This window comes from Ascaphus truei, chromosome 15 (assembly GCF_040206685.1).
Source record: "Ascaphus truei isolate aAscTru1 chromosome 15, aAscTru1.hap1, whole genome shotgun sequence".
Classification (NCBI taxonomy): Eukaryota; Metazoa; Chordata; class Amphibia; order Anura; family Ascaphidae; genus Ascaphus; species Ascaphus truei.
Genome location: NC_134497.1, coordinates 44874440 through 44897877, shown reverse-complemented (window position 1 = coordinate 44897877; position 23438 = coordinate 44874440). Strand labels below are relative to the sequence as shown.

The 23438-nt window shown below is 48.6% G+C and overlaps 1 protein-coding gene across 2 annotated transcripts in view; it reads right to left on the bottom strand.

The window, feature by feature from the left end:
* Window positions 1-23438, bottom strand: part of MYH7B (myosin heavy chain 7B) — a 101265-nt gene that overhangs the window by 54160 nt on the left and 23667 nt on the right. The window contains exons 5-9 of one of the 2 annotated variants that reach the window (XM_075572478.1): window positions 19604-19760; window positions 18603-18630; window positions 13333-13429; window positions 10487-10510; window positions 3107-3199 (exon numbers count right to left, since the gene is read on the bottom strand). In XM_075572478.1, the coding sequence (XP_075428593.1) occupies window positions 3107-3199; window positions 10487-10510; window positions 13333-13429; window positions 18603-18630; window positions 19604-19760 (399 nt within the window). Of the gene's footprint in view, window positions 1-3106; window positions 3200-10486; window positions 10511-13332; window positions 13430-18602; window positions 18631-19371; window positions 19398-19603; window positions 19761-23438 lie in introns of those variants that run through there. The other variant, XM_075572479.1, reaches the window with a different exon arrangement.

Below are 23438 nucleotides of genomic sequence, written 5' to 3'. Positions count from 1 at the left end.
ACTGTCAGCGGCCGTAAAAGCATCCAAATCCTCCAAAGCGCCGGGACCTGACGGCTATACAAATTCCTACTATAAGAAGTTCCTACCCATACTGACACCTCATCTCCTAAACCTATTTAACTCCTTCATGGAGGGGACCCCAATACCAAACTCTATGTCCTCAGCTAACTTAGCAATAATCCACAAGGAAGGGAAGGACCCAACCCAATGTGGAAGTTATAGGCCCATATCTCTTCTGAATAACGATTTAAAACTGTACAGTAAAATACTTGCGAATAGGCTAAACCCCATATTACCCAGACTTAGCCACTCAGACCAAGTTGGATTCGTCTCAGGACGCCAAGCAGCGGACAATACGCGAAAAATAATAAACATAATTGACCATGCCCATATGTCCAAAACAAGAACGATGATACTGAGCCTAGATGCAGAGAAGGCATTCGATAGGATAGACTGGTTATTCCTAGACAAGGCCTTGGAAAAATTTGGCTTCAAAGATAAGTTCCTGGAAGGAGTCCGGGCTCTCTACCAGAACCCTTCCGCCGCGGTTAAACTCCCAGGTGGAACGGGCGAGAGATTTCAAATCAAAAATGGCACAAGGCAGGGCTGCCCCTTATCCCCTCTTCTTTTCGCCCTCACGATTGAACCACTTGCGACCAAAATTCGAAACAATATAAATATACAGGGTGTCGAGATAGGTGAAACAAATTTTAAAATATCCCTATTCGCCGACGATATCATTCTGACCCTGACCAGACCCCAAACTTCTCTTCCGAACCTTCAAAGAGAACTATCGGATTTTGGTAAAGTGTCTGGGTACAAAATAAACAATGGAAAATCGGAGGCCTTAAATATCAGCCTACCAGATGAGGAAGTGAAATTACTTAAACTAAATTTCAATTACCGGTGGTGTCCTGCATGTATTAAATATTTGGGGGTAAATATATCAAGACACTACAGAGCTCTATACCAAGATAACTACCCAGCACTTTGGGGTACAATTAAGAAAGATTTGGAACAGTGGCAAGGTTACCAGATATCATGGATTGGGAGAATGATCTCCGTTAAGATGAATATTCTCCCTAGACTTTTATACTACTTTCAGACACTCCCGGTCCATGTGCCTGGCGCTGATCTCAAGAGCATACAAAACAGAATGTTTAACTTCATTTGGCAGGGCAAAAGGCCCAGAGTAGCAAGATCGGTCCTGTTGGCACCAAGAGGAAGGGGAGGTATGGCTGTCCCAGATATACTGCACCGACACACTTTATTCGAGCAAATACCCGGTATGTACCTGGCAGATACCTGGAATGCGCCACTCCTCACCTCTGACAAGCCCCGTTGCATTTGCCTTCCCAGCCTGGGTTCATGCCTGGCTGATGGGCGGCTGATCTGTTAAATGATAATGATTAGGATTTAATAGGCTGCAATGCTTCGCGTGTCTACCAGATGGCATAAATTCATGAATTGTAATGCAGTATATATATATATATTGTGCAGTATTGCAGCCAGCGGGAATAAAATGCTTCAATCCCTGCTTGGAAAATAACTCAATGCACTCGGGCAGAAAACAGTCACAAACCTCAATACACCCGGGTATACCCGAATTCGTGGGACTAGCCAAGCTCGAATAAAGTGTGTCGCCAGTGTACATAAATATTACATAGCAGCACAATTGAAACAAGCTGTTATGTGGAATGCCGACCCAGCCAAACATTGCTGGATCGATATTGAATCTAAATATGCCAGAATGCCTTCTCTGCAGGCATGCCTATGGAGCTTAGATAAAGGAGATAAGCAGACGCACAACCTAAAACTACAAGCGTCCATGTTTACATGGGAAGTATGGTCAAAACACAAGACCAGATTCGGGCTGTGCTCAGCTAACCCACAACTCACGCCCCTAACCAATAACCCAAAATTCCCTCCGGGATGCGGTTCTAAGCTATACGACCGTTTAAAAGAAAGGGGGATCGGGACGATCGCGGACCTTCTGAGCCTGAACACGCTCCTGAGCTACCAAGAAGTTAAAGCCAAATATAAAATTAGGGAACTGGACACATTCAAATACCTACAAATCCGTCATTTTGCCCAAAAGGTGTGTCCAACCCCAGAATTCCCCTCCCTTACAAAGTTCGAACGACTGTGTCAAGCGAACACATATCAAAGGGGATTAATCTCCGATATATATTCCATTCTAGAAAATTCAACAGACACCCAAGATCATGATTACATGCTCAAATGGGCGGCAGACCTGAATATCACAATAGAAAGGGAGATTTGGGAGGAAATTTGGCAGGCCGCCTCAGGTACGTCCGTATGCACCATAACAAAGGAGAATATATATAAAATTCTCTTCCACTGGTACCTCACCCCAGCGAGGTTGAACCAGATCTACCCCCTGGCGTCAGATTTATGTTGGAGAGGCTGCGGTCATAGAGGGGACATGGCCCACATCTGGTGGACCTGTCCGGAAATTGTTAAGTACTGGACCAAGGTCCAAAATTTGATAAAAGAGGTCACAGACCTAGAACTGCCTATAGAACCGCAGACCTTCCTACTTGCAAGGCCAATACCAGGTATTGTCCGGACAACTGGGAAATTAATCTCCCATATTTTAACTGCGGCCAGATGCGAGATAGCGGCATCCTGGAAGAGACAAACAACACCATCCAAAAATTCCATTAAAAAAAGGATCAATGAAGTGATGATAATGGAAAAGTTGACGGCCATGATAAGGCAAAAGCTTATCGCCTTCGACACGATATGGGAACCCTGGTGGCTCCTCAACAGATGAAGGCCTTAGTAGGAAACCAGACTCCCCCCGAACCCCTGTGCCAACTCACAGGGTCCAAGGGCCACAGATTTAGGGCCCCCGGGATGTGAACTCCCAACCCCCCCCCACCCTCTCCCTCCTCTCCTTCCCCTCTATCCTCACTCTTAGAGGACCCCTTCTTCTAGGACAACCAAGGTTGCCCCTTCTTTACCCCAGAAAAAGTTAAAATGTTTACGTATTAGGCAATGTATTGAAACTGTAAATCATATGTTGTATCAATGCCTAATAAAACTATTTGAAAAAAAAAAAAGGTTTACAGGTGATACTTACAAAACGCGAGGAGTTATCATTTCTCAGCGTCTTGGCGTTACCGAAAGACTCCATAGCCGGGTTGGCCTCAATGATTTGATCTTCTAAGGTCCCCTGGAAATGATTGAGCGGAGAGGACATGTTTCAAACCCACGCTTCCTTATGCAATCTGAAGGCATTCACCACAACGTATCTTGGGAGACGTGACTGAGCTAAGCCGAGCGGAGAGTAGTAATCACCTCCGCGTTGCGCACACAGTCAGAGCAGAGAGTAGTAATCACCTCCGCGTTGCGCACACAGTCAGAGACCTCCGCGTTGCGCACACAGTCAGAGCGGAGAGTAGTAATCACCTCTGCGTTGCGCACACAGTCAGAGCGGAGAGTAGTAATCACCTCCGCATTGCGCACACAGTCAGAGCGGAGAGTAGTAATCACCTCCGCGTTGCGCACACAGTCAGAGCGGAGAGTGCAGGAGGTCCCGCCCGAAGCCAGCCACTAGCAACACCCGTCCGAAGCCAGCCACTACCAACACGCGTCCAAAGCCAGCCACTAGCAACACCCGTCCGAAGCCAGCCACTACCAACACCCGCCTGAAGCCAGCCACTACCAACACCCGCCTGAAGCCAGCCACTACCAACACCCGCCTGAAGCCAGCCACTACCAACACCCGTCCGAAGCCAGCCACTACCAACACCCGCCTGAAGCCAGCCACTACCAACACCCGTCCGAAGCCAGACACTACCAACACCCGTCCGAAGCCAGCCACTACCAACACCCGTCCGAAGCCAGCCATTACCAACACCCGTCTGAAGCCAGCCACTACCAACACCCGTCCGAAGCCAGCCACTACCAACACCCGTCCGAAGCCAGCCACTACCAACACCCGCCTGAAGCCAGCCACTACCAACACCCGTCCGAAGCCAGACACCACCAACACCCGTCCGAAGCCAGCCACTACCAACACCCGTCCGAAGCCAGCCACTACCAACACCCGTCCGAAACCAGCCACTACCAACACCCGTCCGAAGCCAGCCACTACCAACACCCGTCCGAAGCCAGCCACTACCAACACCCGTCCGAAGCCAGCCACTACCAACACCCGTCCGAAGCCAGCCACTACCAACACCCGTCCGAAGCCAGCCACTACCAACACCCATCCGAAGCCAGCCACTACCAACACCCGTCCGAAGCCAGCCACTACCAACACCCGTCCGAAGCCAGTCACTACCAACACCCGTCTGAAGCCAGCCACTACCAACACCCGTCCGAAGCCAGCCACTACCAACACCCGTCCGAAGCCAGCCACTACCAACACCCGTCCGAAGGCAGCCACTACCAACACCCGTCCGAAGCCAGCCACTACCAACACCCGCAGCCACTACCAACACGCGTCCGAAGCCAGCCACTACCAACACCCGTCCGAAGCCAGCCACTACCAACACCCGTCCGAAGCCAGCCACTACCAACACCCGTCCGAAGCCAGCCACTACCAACACGCGTCCGAAGCCAGCCACTACCAACACCCGTCCGAAGCCAGCCACTACCAACACCCGTCCGAAGCCAGCCACTACCAACACCCGTCCGAAGCCAGCCACTACCAACACCCGTCCGAAGCCAGCCACTACCAACACCCGTCCGAAGCCAGCCACTACCAACACGCGTCCGAAGCCAGCCACTACCAACACCCGTCCGAAGCCAGCCACTACCAACACCCGTCCGAAGCCAGCCACTACCAACACCCGTCCGAAGCCAGCCACTACCAACACCCGTCCGAAGCCAGCCACTACCAACACGCGTCCGAAGCCAGCCACTACCAACACCCGTCCGAAGCCAGCCACTACCAACACCCGTCCGAAGCCAGCCACTACCAACACCCGTCCGAAGCCAGCCACTACCAACACCCGTCCGAAGCCAGCCACTACCAACACCCGTCCGAAGCCAGCCACTACCAACACCCGCCTGAAGCCAGCCACTACCAACATCCGTCCGAAGCCAGCCACTACCAACACCCGTCCGAAGCCAGCCACTACCAACACCCGTCCGAAGCCAGCCACTACCAACACCCGTCCGAAGCCAGCCACTACCAACACCCGTCCGAAGCCAGCCACTACCAACATCCGTCCGAAGCCAGCCACTACCAACACCCGTCCGAAGCCAGCCACTACCAACACCCGTCCGAAGCCAGCCACTACCAACACCCGTCCGAAGCCAGCCACTACCAACACCCGTCCGAAGCCAGCCACTACCAACACCCGTCCGAAGCCAGCCACTACCAACACCCGTCCGAAGCCAGCCACTACCAACACCCGTCCGAAGCCAGCCACTACCAACACCCGTCCGAAGCCAGCCACTACCAACACCCGTCCGAAGCCAGCCACTACCAACACCCGTCCGAAGCCAGCCACTACCAACACCCGTCCGAAGCCAGCCACTACCAACACCCGTCCGAAGCCAGCCACTACCAACACCCGTCCGAAGCCAGCCACTACCAACACCCGTCCGAAGCCAGCCACTACCAACACCCGTCCGAAGCCAGCCACTACCAACACCCGTCCGAAGCCAGCCACTACCAACACCCGTCCGAAGCCAGCCACTACCAACACCCGTCCGAAGCCAGCCACTACCAACACCCGTCCGAAGCCAGCCACTACCAACACCCGTCCGAAGCCAGCCACTACCAACACCCGTCCGAAGCCAGCCACTACCAACACCCGTCCGAAGCCAGCCACTACCAACACGCGTCCGAAGCCAGCCACTACCAACACCCGTCCGAAGCCAGCCACTACCAACACCCGTCCGAAGCCAGCCACTACCAACACCCGTCCGAAGCCAGCCACTACCAACACCCGTCCGAAGCCAGCCACTACCAACACCCGTCCGAAGCCAGCCACTACCAACACCCGTCCGAAGCCAGCCACTACCAACACCCGTCCGAAGCCAGCCACTACCAACACCCGTCCGAAGCCAGCCACTACCAACACGCGTCCGAAGCCAGCCACTACCAACACCCGTCCGAAGCCAGCCACTACCAACACCCGTCCGAAGCCAGCCACTACCAACACCCGTCCGAAGCCAGCCACTACCAACACCCGTCCGAAGCCAGCCACTACCAACACCCGTCCGAAGCCAGCCACTACCAACACCCGTCCGAAGCCAGCCACTACCAACACCCGTCCGAAGCCAGCCACTACCAACACCCGTCCGAAGCCAGCCACTACCAACACCCGTCCGAAGCCAGCCACTACCAACACCCGTCCGAAGCCAGCCACTACCAACACCCGTCCGAAGCCAGCCACTACCAACACCCGTCCGAAGCCAGCCACTACCAACACCCGTCCGAAGCCAGCCACTACCAACACGCGTCCGAAGCCAGCCACTACCAACACCCGTCCGAAGCCAGCCACTACCAACACCCGTCCGAAGCCAGCCACTACCAACACGCGTCCGAAGCCAGCCACTACCAACACCCGTCCGAAGCCAGCCACTACCAACACCCGTCCGAAGCCAGCCACTACCAACACCCGTCCGAAGCCAGCCACTACCAACACGCGTCCGAAGCCAGCCACTACCAACACCCGTCCGAAGCCAGCCACTACCAACACCCGTCCGAAGCCAGCCACTACCAACACCCGTCCGAAGCCAGCCACTACCAACACCCGTCCGAAGCCAGCCACTACCAACACCCGTCCGAAGCCAGCCACTACCAACACCCGTCCGAAGCCAGCCACTACCAACACCCGTCCGAAGCCAGCCACTACCAACACCCGTCCGAAGCCAGCCACTACCAACACCCGTCCGAAGCCAGCCACTACCAACACCCGTCCGAAGCCAGCCACTACCAACACCCGTCCGAAGCCAGACACCACCAACACCCGTCCGAAGCCAGCCACTACCAACACCCGTCCGAAGCCAGCCACATTGCACAGAGACGATCCCTAATGCGATTTGGAATCCTGCTTGTCGTACAGTGGCGATCAGCTTAATTTGAAGCCGGGCTCTTTTCGGCCGGATTCCCGCGCCTCGGGCGCTTTCAATGATAAGCACCATTAGCGCTTATCTTTTGAATGGCCGCCGCACGGGAAACTGCAGGGAAACTCCGATTTAAACGGAGAAAAGGCCGCGCTTTTATCCCGGCATATCATCAAATAAAGCTGGGCGGGACAGTAAGTAGGATTCCAATTTTTCTCATTGGATGAGGAACAGCAGTGTCACTATTTCCCTGTGATCGAGACATAGGTCTGCTTTATATTATGTTATTACATTAGTTTTCTAGCTTATCATTAGGTGGTGTCTAGTGTTTTGTTACTCGTCTGTCAGTGTGTCAGTTTGTTAGTGTTTGTTAGTCGTACAGGGTTCCTGTTGCGTGCGGAGGCGCGCTGAGGCTCAGGGAAAGCGGTGCTTTCCCTGGCCTTAGACAGCGTGCTGTCAGGGGGCGTGCCGGGGGCGGGCCAGTGACGTCACGGAGCTGGTTCGCCCTCATTGGGCGAACCGCTCACGTCACCGGCCCTGAGCTCCGGCAAGCGCGTGATTTTACAAATTACCTAAGACCTACTGGACACTATTGTATGGTCAGATTCCATCATTTGATATGTGGACATTTTTTCAGGCGCCGGGTTTTATTTGTTATATGTTATCTTGTGTGATTTGTATCGGGCAGTTTTTCCAGGCAGCCGGGCTTATATTTGTAAGATTTTGGTACTTACCACCGTGTTATAGTAACTGCAATTAGTAATCTAAAGCATTAGCGCTATTAGCACACCTTTTTTTGCACATGATATTAGTAAGTGTCACACATTATTGTTTGTCTGTATTGTGTCACACAGTATTGTTTGTTAGTAAGTGTCACACATTATTGTTACAGCTGTCAGAGCGATAGACAGTGTGAGACTTTGTTGAGCCTGTTTCAAGAGGAAGTGAATGTGACTTTCTAACTGGTTTCTGTAGCAACCAGAGGATGATCAGCTCAGTAACAAAAAGCATTAAATTAGCATTAGGAGTAAAAAAATGCAGACAGTAATAACTAATGCTACAGAACGGACTTATTTACAAAATAGGATTTTCACGTTTCGTTGCTTGAACTGCTCGTGTGTATCAGTGTGTCTGTGTCTCAGCGTGTCTGTGTGTGTATCAGTGTGTCTGTGTATCAGCGTGTCTGTGTGTGTATCAGCGTGTCTGTGTGTGTATCCGTGTGTCTGTGTGTGTATCAGCGTGTCTGTGTGTGTATCAGTGTGTCTGTGTGTGTATCAGTGTGTCTGTGTGTGTATCAGCGTGTCTGTGTGTGTATCAGCGTGTCTGTGTGTGTATCCGTGTGTCTGTGTGTGTATCAGCGTGTCTGTGTGTGTATCAGCGTGTCTGTGTGTGTCTCAGCGTGCCTGTGTGTGTGTATCAGTGTGTCTGTGTGTGTATCAGCGTGTCTGTGTGTGTCTCAGCGTGCCTGTGTGTGTGTATCAGTGTGTCTGTGTGTGTATCAGCGTGTCTGTGTGTGTATCAGTGTGTCTGTGTGTGTATCAGCGTGTCTGTGTGTGTATCAGCGTGCCTGTGTATCAGTGTTTCTGTGTGTGTGTCAGCTTGTCTGTGTCTGTATAATTGCGTCAGTGTCTGTAGTAGTGTGTCTGTGTGTGTATCAGTGTGTCTGTGTGTATCAGTGTGTCTGCCTGTGCATCAGCGTGTCTGTGTGTGTATCATTGTGTCAGTGTGTGTATTAGTGTATCAGTGTCTGTATCATCGTCTGTGTGCATATCAGCAAATCTGTGTGTATATCAGTGTGTCAGTGTGTATATCAACGTGTGTGTATCAGTGTGTCAATGGGTGTATCGGTGTGTCTGTGTGTATCTGTATGTGTATCAGCGTGTCTGTGTCTATCAGTGTGTCTGTGTGCATATCAACATGTCTGTGTGTGTGTGTGTGTATCAGTGTGTCTCTGTGTGTATCAGTGTGTCAGTTAGTTGGTGTATTAGTGTGTGTATATCACTGTGTGTATGCGTGTAGCTGCGCGTTAGTGTGTATCAATGCGTGTGTGTACCAGTGTGTCAATATGTGTATCTGTGTGTGCTTATCATGGTGTGTGTGTGCGTATCAGTGTGTTAGTGTGTGTATCAGTGTGTCAATGTGTGTAGCAGTGCGTTAATGTGTATCAATGTGTGTGTATCAGTCTGTCTGTGTGTGCCTATCATGGTGTGTGCGTGCGTATCAGTGTATCTGTGTGCGCCTATCATGGTGTGTGTGCGTATCAGTGTTCCTGTGTGTGTATCAGTGTGTCTGTGTGTGCATATCGGGGAGGTTGGGGGGGGAGGATTAACAGTGTGTCTGTGTGTGCATATCGTGGTGTGTGCTTATTGGTGTGTCTGTGTGTGCGTATCGGTGTGTGTGCTTATCGGTGTGTTTGTGTGTGCGTATTGGGGTCTGTGTGTGCGTATCGGGGTGTGTGTGCTTCTCCGTGTGTCTGTGTGTGCTGATCAGTGTATCTGTGTATGCATATCGGGGTGTGTGTGTGTGTGCTTATCAGTGCATCTGTGTGTGCATATCGGGGTGGGTGTGTGCTTATCGGTGTGTCTGTGTGTGCATATCGGGGTCTGTGTGTGCCTATCGGGGGGGGGTGTGCTTCTCCATGTGACAGTGTGCGTATCAGGGTATATGTGTGTGCTTATCGGTGTGTCTGTGTGTGCGTATCGGGGTCTGTGTGCGTATCGGGGTGTGTGTGTGCATATCGGGGGGTGTGTGCTTCTCCGTGTGTCTATGTGTCTGTGTGTGCGTATCAGGGTATATGTGTGTGCTTATTGGTGTGTCTGTGTGTGAGAATCGGGGTCTGTGTGTGTGAATCGTGTGTGTTTCTCCGTGTGTCTGTGTGCATATTGGGGTGTGTGCGTATCAGGTTGCATGTGTGTGCTTATCGGCGTGTCTTTGTGTGCGTATCGAGGTCTGTGTGTGTGAATCGGGGTGTGTGTTTCTCCGTGTGTCTGTGTGTGCATATTGGGGTGTGTGCGTATCAGGGTGCATGTGTGTGCTTATCGGTGTGTCTTTGTGTGCGTATCGGTGTCTGTGTGTGTAAATCGGGGTGTGTGTTTCTCCGTGTGTCTGTGTGTGCATATTGGGGTGTGTGCGTATCAGGGTGCATGTGTGTGTTTATCGGTGTGTCTGTGTGTGCGTATCGGGGTCTGTGTGTTTGAATCCGGGTGTGTGTGTTTCTCTGTGTGTCTGTGTGTGCATATTGGGGTGTGTGTGTGCATATTGGGGTGTGTGTGTGCTTCTTAGTGTGTGTGTGTGTGTGTGTGTGTGTGTGTGTGTGTGTGTGTGTGTGTGTGTGTGTGTGTGTGTGTGTGTGTGTGTGTGTGTGTGTGTGTGTGTGTGTGTGTGTGTGCAGTGCTCAGCATCTATAGATGCCAGACAGGTCACATGCACTTACCCCAGTTTTCGTGGCCGGAGCTTGCTGCAAACAAAAGGAAATAGGAAACAATGAGTTTACACGTGGCTGCGTGAGACAATGAGTTTACACGTGGCTGCATGAGACAATGAGTTTACATGTGGCTGCGTGAGACAATGAGTTTACACGTGGCTGCGTGAGACAATGAGTTTACACGTGGCTGCGTGAGACAATGAGTTTACACGTGGCTGCGTGAGACAATGAGTTTACACGTGGCTGCGTGAGACAATGAGTTTACACGTGGCTGCGTGAGACAATGAGTTTACACGTGGCTGCGTGAGACAATGAGTTTACACGTGGCTGCGTGAGACAATGAGTTTACACGTGGCTGCGTGAGACAATGAGTTTACACGTGGCTGCGTGAGACAATGAGTTTACACGTGGCTGCGTGAGACAATGAGTTTACAAGTGGCTGCATGAGACAATGAGTTTACACGTGGCTGCGTGAGACAATGAGTTTACACGTGGCTGCGTGAGACAATGAGTTTACAAGTGGCTGCATGAGACAATGAGTTTACACGTGGCTGCGTGAGACAATGAGTTTACACGTGGCTGCGTGAGACAATGAGTTTACACATAGCTGCGTGAGACACTGAGTTTACACGTGGCTGCGTGAGACAATGAGTTTACACATAGCTGCGTGAGACAATGAGTTTACACGTGGCTGCGTGAGACAATGAGTTTATACGTGGCTGCGTGAGACAGTTCTCAAAACGATAGTGTTAAAACGAACCCAAAAAGCGGCCATGTTTTCACTGGCTTCACAAAGTTATAATCCAATGTCATTTTTAAAGCTGTCAAAACGGAGGAGAAGGGGTTAAACCAAGAAACAAAAAGCCATTAGATGTTGATGACAAAAGCCACAAAAAAAAGAGAAAAAAATTGGCAAAGAAAAGCAGCGGAAAAAACAACAACTTTGCCAATTATAAGAAAAAAACAAGAAAAAAAGAAATGAAGAGAAAAATAAAAACACGGTGACAAAAATACGAGAAAAAGCGGATATATAGAAATATTTAGTGGATGTGGAAAGGAAAACGCAAATGGCAGAAACATGGAAGAAACGGGGATTTAAACAATGAAAGCACATAGTATCTCTGCATAATATAAAGGATAAGGGAGTATTGGAAGAGCAGATTTTAGTGGCGTTAGAAAGGCTGGTCTCCAGAGTATGGGATTTAACATTTAGGCCCTTGTTCACTAAGCAGCGCTATGGTGTCAGAAGACACCGTGCATCCATTCACTTCAACGGGCCGTAAGCAGGCCGCTGTTTGAGGAGAGGTCACGGCTAGCTGACCTCGGAAGTTGGACCAGTCTTCCAGTCCCCTCCTCTGCCAGGCTTGCCCTCCGCAGAAAGGCCCCCTCACACTCAACACACGGGCTCTCCTCATTATGAACAGGCCGTCGTCCCCACTCCTATGCTCAACTTGAAGCCCCCCCCCGCACCAGGTCAGTCAACAAACGACTCCCCCCAGTACTGCTCTGGGCCCCACGTCAACTTCAGCCCATTGCCTCTCACCCGCAGGAAAGACGGGCCTGGCTATAAGGTGTCTTCCAACGACAGAAGATGGACATGCGCCAAGGTGTCTTCTGGATAGGGTTGCCAGGTGGCTTCTCCAAAAATACTGGACACAATGATGAAAGGTATGATGTGCTTTGGACACACACACCACCCCTCTCACCTCTATCTGCTCCATGTAGTTTCCGCCTCTCCTTGGCCCCACACCCAGGCTCCTAACACCTCCTCCTGATTGGCTGCATTACCCAGCAGCAGCCAATCAGGATGAAGGAAGCTATCCAGCCCCCTAGCAACAGCCCTGCTCTCTCCCCTCTCAGGGAAATCCTGCGGCCCCCCAAGCCGGTCAGGTCACTATGTCCAGAGACGTAATACTGGTATACACATACACGCCCAGAGAGGTAATACCGGTATACACATACACGCCCAGAGAGGTAATACTGGTATACACATACACGCCCAGAGAGGTAATACCGGTATACACATACCCCCCAAGAGAGGTAATACCGGTATACACATACCCCCCAAGAGAGGTAATACCGGTATACACATACACGCCCAGAGAGGTAATACCGGTATACACATACACGCCCATAGAGGTAATACCGGTATACACATACACGCCCAGAGAGGTAATACCGGTATACACATACACGCCCAGAGAGGTAATACCGGTATACACATACACGCCCAGAGAGGTAATACCGGTATACACACACATGTCCAGAGAAATAATACCAGTATACACATACACGCCCAGAGAGGTAATACCGGTATACACATACACGCCCAGAGAGGTAATACCGGTATACACATACACACCCAGAGAGGTAATACCGGTATACATATACACCCCCAGATAGGTAATACCGGTATACACATACATGCCCAGAGAGGTAATACCGGTATACACATTCACGCCCAGAGAGGTAATACTGGTATACATATACACCCCCAGATAGGTAATACCGGTATACACATACATGCCCAGAGAGGTAATACTGGACACGTACATGTCCAGTATTACCTCTAACTTTTTACTGGACAGAGTGTCCAAATAAAGGACAGTCCGGTTCAATACTGGACACCTGGCGACCCTACTTCTGGAATGTCGCTGCTTAAGACACATGGGCCTAAATCCCTACTCTGGGCCAGCAACTACGTCAAGAAAAGGGATTCGACTGCCGTTAACGGAGAAAAGAAGATACACAAAATCAAAGGTAAAAAAAAAGCAAGATAAAAAAGCTGGAGGCGTCAAAACAAAAAGAAGGTTCAAAATAACGGAAGCGCGGCGTGCCGGGAAAACATTTCTTACGCTCTTCTTTCCAGGCCCTTCCCCAAGGGCTGCCACTATGGCAAAGTACTGAATGACACGTTTCGTGTTAACAGTCTTTCCTGCACCAGATTCTCCGCTTCGGGCAACAGAGAGACGGATAATCGGTCAATGTGGGAAGGGGACAGAAGGGGGGGAGGGGGGGTTTGACGAGACGGTGAATATGGGCAATACGGAGAGATGCGGATGAAACGACAAAAAGGGATCAACGCCAATGCCATGAAGGACCAGGTCCACAAAGCTTCTAGGACCAAAGTGACCTAGTGCCTGTGACATGTTTACGGGGTCTCAGATGGTCCTTTCAATGTATTTTTTAATGTTGGACTTGGGAGGGGTTTTATTTTCTCTGGCTGCTCCTTTTAGTTTTTGTGTGATGTCACTGTGTGATCGGCAAGTGTTTGTACAGTGTTTGTACAGCTGGAGCCCCCTCTCTCCCGCTCCCCTTATCTTTATTGGCTCTCTGATAAGGACATGGGGGGGATAAGGGGAAAGAAACCACTTGATTGATAAACACTTCCCCATCCATAGTCCCTGAAGAAATTCAACTGGCCGACTATTTGGGGTTGCACCTTTTATTTCACTTAATGTGGCATTAACCTAACGTCACGTTAAAACTAACGCTGACTCTTCAAAGTACAATAACGGAAGATGAAGTCATGTTTTCACGCGTAAAGACCATATAGGGTATCTATAATGGACAATAGTGATAATCAGGGCTCGACAAATGCACTCGCCCACACGCGCCTTGGCGAGTGCATTTTACCCGCTTGCGATTCTTACCGGTAGCGGTGTGGCGTCATGCAACGTCCCGTTGTCATGGCAGCCATTTTCACATGTGTTGCAGGGGGAGACACGGGAGTTACAGGGTGAGACACCGCACCACCCCGCCACTGGTAGGAATCGCAAGCGGGTGAGAGAGAGGAAGGGGGATTACAGCCCGGAAAAAAATGCTTTTTGGGTCTGGATGGGAGCAACACTAAGACATACTTACTGTCACGTTATTGGAAGTTATAGGGCCTGGATGGGAGTAACACTAAGACATACTTACCGTCACGTTAGTGGAAGTTATAGGGTCTGGATGGGAGTAACACTAAGACATACTTACTGTCACGTTATTGGAAGTTATAGGGCCTGGATGGGAGTAACACTAAGACATACTTACTGTCACGTTATTGGAAGTTATAGGGTCTGGATGGGAGTAACACTAAGAAATACTTACTGTCACGTTATTGGGAGTTATAGGGTCTGGATGGGAGTAACACTAAGACATACTTACCGTCACGTTATTGGAAGTTATAGGGTCTGGATGGGAGTAACACTAAGACATACTTACCGTCACGTTATGGGAAGTTATAGGGCCTGGATGGGAGTAACACTAAGACATACTTACCGTCACGTTATTGGAAGTTATAGGGCCTGGATGGGAGTAACACTAAGACATACTTACTGTCACGTTATTGGGAATTATAGGGTCTGGATGGGAGTAATACTAAGACATACTTACCGTCATGTTATTGGAAGTTATAGGGTCTGGGTGGGAGTAACACTAAGACACACTTACTGTCACGTTTTTGGAAGATAACCCAGCGTTCTGCTACAATAATGTGACGTAACTCTATGCTAATGAGATGTAGTATGGACGTTGTTTTGGGATATAATTAGCTTTGCGGATACACGTTAACCTCAGGGCACAGAACATCCGCTCCTGTTTTAGATAAAGTCCCGTTATGAGCCCGGATTTAACGAAGCTTAGTGGATCTGGACCTTAATGTGGAAAAAAACGGATAAATGGCAAATATGCCAAATATGGATAAACTGTGACTAGATGACAAAAACGCGAATACGGATGAATGGGAAATATTTCGGGGCAGAAAAACAGATAATGGAAAATATTTGAATGGGGGAAATATGTATAAACTGTGAATATATGATGAAGACGTAAATACAGATACATGCTAATTATATAATGACATCAGAAATACAGGTAAACAGTGACATATACAAATAAATCAGCAATTCTGGATAAGCAACAGTACAGTATAGGAAAAGGCAAAAATACAGATAAACGTTAAAACATACAATGTGTTTGACATCAGAGAGGAAACCCTCTGCAGAATTGACGGGTGGATAGCTATGACCTTGCCGATCTCTGATTAGGCTCAGTGTTAAACTTGGTCGGGTCCATTCTATGGTCAAGTGTTGGAGAAGGAGGAGGTGATGGTTTGGTCTGTTCTTAATAGGCAAGGAATCTTAATAGACCGGTTCCCCCCCTACGCAATCACGGGCCAAGGAGGAGCTAGGCTATGGATATATAGGAGGAATTATATGGAGCAGTTATATTGGGCAATAGGAGGAGTTATAGGGAGAGGTTATATGGAGCAATAGAGAAGTTAGGGAGGAATTACAGGGAGCGGTCATGGACTTGAGCTTTCTCACTTCTTTAAAAAAAATATATATTTTTGTTTTAAGTAAAAGACCTTGTGAGCTTGCCCTGGGAGAAACCCGTCTTCCATCCCTCTGTGTCTCTCGTTAGGAGAACGTCACAAAGCCCCACGGGCCCGGAAAACTCGCGCAGATCTCTCCCGGATCAATAGCCTACAGTAAGTTGTCATGTACTCTGCATACCCCGGTATACCAGGGGTGGCCAACTCCGGTCCTCAAGAGCTACCAACAGGTCAGGTTTTCAGGATATCCCTGCTTCAGCACAGGTGGCTCAATCAGTCCCTGCGTCAGCACAGGTGGCTCTATCTCTCCGTGCTTCAGCACAGGTGGCTCAATCTCTCCGTGCTTCAGCACAGGTGGCTCAATCAGTGGCTCAGTCTTCGACTGAGCCACTGATTGAGCCACCTGTGATGAAGCTGGGATATCCGGAAAACCTGACCTGTTGGTAGCTCTACAGGACTGGAGCTGGCCGCCTCTGCTGTAAACCTTCTCTTTATAAAACAACGCCCAATCTTTTCCCGTTACACCCTCTGTATCTGCCCTCGCAGCCCCACAGGAAGCCCGTGCCACATGAGTACTGCCATTACTATATAGAAACCCCCACACGTTCTTTTCCCAGAGATGTTCCCCTGAAAAGGGACGCGCTGCAATATTACGCAGTAAGGAGCATGACTGCCGATGGACACGCGTCACATTCAGCGCTCCTCTTCAGAGGAGGTGTATAGTGTCACTGGGCATCGTCACTATGTGCCGGGGGCTCCTTCTGAGACTGGGAGGGGGCTTCATCTCAACGCCTTTCCACACACAGCGCCTTTACATTGCAAATATTCTGTTCAAAATCATGTGTTATTAATATTATACTATTTATTATTATTATTATTAATATACTATTTATTATTATTATAATTATTATACTATTTATTATTATTATTATTATTATTATTATAATACTATATATTATTATTATACTATTTATTATTATTATTATTATACTATTTATTATTATTATTATAATAATTATTATTATTATACTATTTATTATTATTATTATTATACTATTTATTATTATTATACTATTTATTATTATTATTAATATTATAATATGATTATTATTATTATTACACTATTTATTCTTCGTATTATTATTATACTATTTATTATTATTATACTATTTATACTTCGTATTATTATACTATTTATTCTTCGTATTATTATACCTTTTATTATTATTATACTATTTATTATTATTATTATACTATGTATTATTACTGTATATTATTTATTATTATTAATATTATAATATGATTATTCTTATTATACTATTTATTATTATTATTATATTATATACTTATTATTCTTATTATACTATTTTGTAGTATTATATGATATTATTATTTGATATATATTCTATATAAGAACATTGATTACCCATGGAGACTGTGATACAATAAATATCTTCAGACAAGGTTGGACATCATTTTAGAAAGGAAAGGTACTGTATGCAGGGATATACCAAATAAGTAAACATGGGAAGGATGTTGATACAGGGATTAATCCGATTTCATTATTTGGAGTCAGGAAGGAATGACATTCTCCCTTATGAGACACTATTGGAAGATGTGTCACTGGGGTTTTGTGTTTGCCTTTCTCTGGATCAACATCATTCTTAATATAGTGCTGAGAATCTCAGCCTGTTACAATTTAGCAAAAGCGTTTGCCTTTGTCCAACTCAATCTACTATTCCAAATGTATCGAGAGGCAATGTACAGTGACCCATGGTTTCCAATCCAATAACATCCACTGGAATGGCTGTATGTTCCTGCCCCGTTCTCTGCATGTTATCACCTCTTCGCGTCAGCGAGCAGCAGCCAGTAATCTGCTAGATTGTGCGGCTGTTTTTACGTGTCTGTGAAATGCACGGGCAGTTTTGATACAATGCCCTGTGTGGGTGTAGAGTTACTGTGAGTGATAACGCTGATATAGAGGGACCTTCCAGCCAGGATCCCTGTTCTGTATCACTGACTCCCCATTGTCCCGGAGTGATTTCACTGCTATGAATAGCCCTGCTGGCATCAGGTCCCAGATAACAAAGGGTATGGCCAATAACAGTGAAATCGCTGCAGGAAGATAATAGCCAAGCATGTTAATGCCTTCTCTCCCTGGTTTACCTAATTAGGTAACGACGCGGGATAAAAATGTAAATGGTGCCTTGTAGGATAGCGTTCCTAATTTAGCCTTTGTCTATTTGTCAGTTGAAATAAATCCCCCCTGCTTAGTGTGGCTATTGTCCGAATGAAGACTGCTTGGTCTAGCACATTAGATTGAGCATCCATCGCTCATCCTTGTGACGCAGGATAAATACAGATTTAAGAACCTCTGTACGATGGCTCCTGGACATAGCCAGGATATGGAAGCCCCCCCAATCCTATTTAAGAGTACAAAGCCCCCCAAAGAATGTCTAGATGTGCATTAAAAGAAAAGACCCATGTTCATTGGCTTGCATTTGGACCACTCTTGTTCCACCCGCATCTTTCATTAGTTGTTCATCATTACAAAGGAGAAGTCACTGAAGTCAGGGTTGCACAAAACGTTGAAGTGACGGGCGGAGAAGCTTACACATCTTGGTAGAACCGTTTTAAACCAGTAACGTTTTCCAGGAAACGGTGAGCCCCCATTAAAGTCTTCTAGGTCCCCTTAAGAGGTCGCGCCCCCCCCCCCCCCCCCCCCCAGCCAGGTTGGGAAACCCTGAGCTATATTATCCACCCGGTTATGGGAACAAAGAGCACACAATATTATAAAAGACTACTTACGTGATCAGCATGGATTGGTTTTCCCGATCTACAAATAATGAAATGACACAGATATTCAGAAAAGGTCCTGTGTTGCATCTTCCTTATTACCTTCAACCTATTAAAGTTTCCTTTATTATTACCCATTTTTTAAAGATTACAAAATAATCTGGTACAATAGGGTGTCTAATTTGCAGTGTTTTTAAACCCCAAACTACGTTTCGCATGGCTGCTAATCCTCCCCTACTTTGTGCCACCACTGGACCTCTCAGGGCCTTATCAGAGGAGCCCCGGCTAAGACAGCTTCTCCGATAAACCTCTTTGAAGTCCGCATAGAAAACCACCCTGTGCTGCCTGCTGGGATGGAGAAAGTGAGAATAAACGGCTGGAGATGCCGTGTGGACCCGTAACTACAGGTTTTGGGCCTTTTTAAGTAAAAATGAAAATAAAATAAAAAAACAGCCAGGAAACAAAATGATAACATTGAGGTTGTTTAATCTGCTTTAAAGAGGCAATCCAAGCCATGTATTTAAAAATAGGATTGAAGCAGGGGGTCTCCGAAACCGAACCCCATTAATTTCAGCCCCGAGAACCCCCTCCTTCCCGAAATACTTAGCTCCATAGGGGGTGCCTGTAGCAACCCAGACAGGGCTTGCTGGGGTTCTCATAATGGCGGCTTCAAAGCTCCCGCGTCCTGAGAGCCAATAGGAAGCCGTGACGTCATCCCTTGCTGCTTCCTATTGGCCCGACCAGGACTTTTAAACCTGCGGAGCTTCTACCGGATACTTACTGCGCACCATGTCATTGTATGCGCTGTGTGCTGCGGTCTCTGGCCGCGGGATACTTACTGTGCACCATGTCATTGTATGCGCTGTGTGCTGCGGTCTCTGGCCGCGGGATACTTACTGCGCACCATGTCATTGTATGCGCTGTGTGCTGCGGTCTCTGGCCGCGGGATACTTACTGCGCACCATGTCATTGTATGCGCTGTGTGCTGCGGTCTCTGGCCGCGGGATACTTACTGCGCACCATGTCGTTGTATGCGTTGTCGGCGATGGAATAGATGTGGGGAGGAGCCTCTGAGCGTCTCTTGCCTTTGTAGGCAGCAACAACGGTGGCCGTGTAGACGGGAAGCCATTTGTATGGGTTCACTGTCACACAGAACAGCCCGGAGTAGGTCTGATGAGGGAAAACAGGAGGTAGAAGATACATCAGTTGACACCGTAGACTCCAGTGAGATAACCCTTTTACATACATCAGATAGTCACATATACTTTAGTGGGATCACCCACTTACCTACATCAGATAGTCCCATATACTTTAGTAGGATCACCCACTTACCTACATCAGATAGTCCCATATACTTTAGTAGGATCACCCACTTACTTACATCAGATAGTCCCATATACTTTAGTAGGATCACCCACTTACTTACATCAGATAGTCCCATATACTTTAGTGGGATCACCCACTTACTTACATCAGATAGTCCCATATACTTTAGTGGGATCACCCTTTTACATACATCAGATAGTCACATATACTTTAGTGGGATCACCCACTTACCTACATCAGATAGTCCCATATACTTTAGTAGGATCACCCACTTACTTACATCAGATAGTCCCATATACTTTAGTAGGATCACCCACTTACTTACATCAGATAGTCCCATATACTTTAGTGGGATCACCCACTTACTTACATCAGATAGTCCCATATACTTTAGTGGGATCACCCACTTACTTACATCAGATAGTCCCATATACTTTAGTGGGATTACCCACTTACTTACATCAGATAGTCCCATATACTTTAGTGGGATCACCCACTTACTTACATCAGATAGTCCCATATACTTTAGTGGGATCACCCACTTACTTACATCAGATAGTCCCATATACTTTAGTAGGATCAACCTCTTACATACATCATATAGTCCCACAGACTTTAGTGGGATCACCCTTTTACATACATCACATAGTCCCACAGACTTTAGTGGGATCACCCTTTTACATACATCACATAGTCCCACAGACTTTAGTGGGATCACCCTTTTACATACATCACATAGTCCCATAGACGTCAATTATGGGACATTAGTTGGCCCCGTAGATATCCGTGGGATCGCTTTCTTACACATACAGTGGCGACACTGTTTATTCTAATACGGCCGTAGCCGCGGTGTGGGGAAGCCGACGGGAAGCCGGTGGCTCGTTTGGGGTTTTCACCGGCGTGTGCGGCGCGTCACTCTGGCGCCGGTCACACGATCCAGGGTTCCCCGGCATCCCCGAAGGCTGCAGAGGCAGCAGGGGTAAGGGGGACGCTGCGCGCAGCCAGGGGTAAGGGGAAGGGGAGCATTTTAATTAAACGCGCGGGAAGGGGAAGATGCGGCTCGCTCGCGGCTCCGTTTTGGCGCCAGCCGGAAAAAGCCCCGTTCATAACGGGCTCATAACGGGCAAATGTTAGAATAAACTGTGTCAGTGCAGTATAAGATGCCCCCACAAACTTCAATAGGGCTACTACCATCTTAAAAGTAAGGCTCAACATCTTAGACATATGTCACTTGTCCTTGTCGACTTTGATTAGATCACAACTTTGAAGCAGTCCCTATTTTTATAACCCTGCATTGTTACAGGACAGGAAGCAGGGGGCCCCCAGAGGGGAAGCACACTATTTTCAGCTCTGTGGATCCCCTGCTTCCTGAGATACTACATGTAAAGATACCAGCATTTCAGTCTTCTCCCGGGGAAACAAAATGGAGCTATCAGTCGCTCATGTCACACGGGCCAATAGGAAACCGCAACATCATCCATTGCAGATTCCTATAGGCCTGATTGACGTGTGACCTATAGAACACAGGAAGTAACGTTAGTACCTGTAACGGTAAGGTACTACATGGACTACTGTCCAAGGATCTGACAAAACATGGTTCATTCCTGGGATCCCCGGGTGGGACAAGTTAGGTGGAATTGCTAATTAAAAGTCAGGACCCCCCTCTTACACACATCAGTTACCCCAATACACAACCATGGGACCCCCCTCTTACACATAGGTTACCCCAATACACTACAATGGGATCCCTCTGTAACACACATCAGTTACCCCAATACACTACCATGGGATCCCCCTCTTACACACAGGTTACCCCAATACACAACCATGGGATCCCCCTCTTACACACAGGTTACCCCAATACACAACCATGGGATCCCCCTCTTACACACATCAGTTACCCCAATACACTACAATGGGATCACCCTCTTACACACATCAGTTACCCCAATACACAACCATGGGACCCCCCTCTTACACACAGGTTACCCCAATACACTACAATGGGACCCCCCCTTACACACATCAGTTACCCCAATACGCTACAATGGGATCCCCCTCTTACACACAGGTTACCCCAATACACTACAATGGGATCACCCTCTTACACACATCAGTTACCCCAATACACAACCATGGGACCCCCCTCTTACACACATCAGTTACCCCAATACACTACCATGGGATCACACACTTACACATCAATTACCCCAATACACTACAATGGGATCACCCTCTTACACTCAGGTTACCCCAATACACTACAAAGGGATCACCGTCTTACACATGAGTTACCCCAATACACTACAATGGGATCACCCTCTTACACTCAGGTTACCCCAATACATTCTAATGGGATCACCCTCTTACACATCAGTTACCCCAATACACTACAATGGGATCACCGTCTTACACACAGGTTACCTCAATACACTACAATGGGATCCCCCTCTTACACACAGGTTACCCCAATACACTACAATTGAATCACCCTTTTTACATCAGTTACCCCAATACACTACAATGGGATCACCCTTTTACACGCATCATTTTCCACATAAACTCCCAACTGGATAACACGAACATTCCCAATAAAATGCTAATTAAAAGGTTGCAGACCCAGTACAGTACTAGATAGCATACACTGGGTTTGCAATAATGCGAGGTTAATCATTTCACAATATATTGTGTGTTGCATTTTTCTCAAACAGCTTTTCAATTTAAGTCTAACTATGTTCATTCCAAAACTGCTGGAGAATTTGAGTGAAGAATTTAGATCTATATATATAAAATTGAATTTTGTGGTGTTGTTCCTGGATGTGGTGAATCTGATTGGTCCCAGCCTCTGGCCAATCAGATTGGTCCGATTCCCGCCCCGCACGCCTCTCATTGGCCTGCGTGGCTCTATGACGTCACCCAACAGCCATTCTCTTCTCCTCCTCACCCGCAGCTTACCTTCCCCCTCGGCCTCACCCAACTGCCACACACACGCACAACCACCCGGCCACTGTCCACCCAGTGGCCCGGACCGCCCCACCCACCCATCACCCCCCCAGCTCACCTCCCCGTCGGCTCCCCACAGGGAATCCCCCTGGCTCACCAGAGCCCCGGCCAGCAGCAGCATGCGGGTAGTGTCGCCACCGACACAGCTCCGTGCGGGGGGGGGAGGGGGAACCGCTGCCGCCTCCAGCCGCCTCTCCCCACCACACCGTTTCTCAGCAGCGCCTCACCTCCCCACCCGCCGCCGACACAGCTCTGCGCGGGGGAGGGGGAACCACCGCCGCCGCCGACACCCGCCTCTGCCCCACCCCCACCCTCTCTCAGCAGCGCCTCACCTCCTCCCCACCCACTGCCGACACAGATGCGGAGGGGGGGGGAAGGGGGAAGGACAACACCACTGCAGCAGCCTCTGAGCCCACCACCGCCCCCCTTTCCGCCACCGCCAGTCAGCAGGGGGGGAGGAGGGAGTTAGGAGAGAGGGGGGGGAGTCAGGAGAGGGGGGGGGAGGGGGTCAGGAAAAGG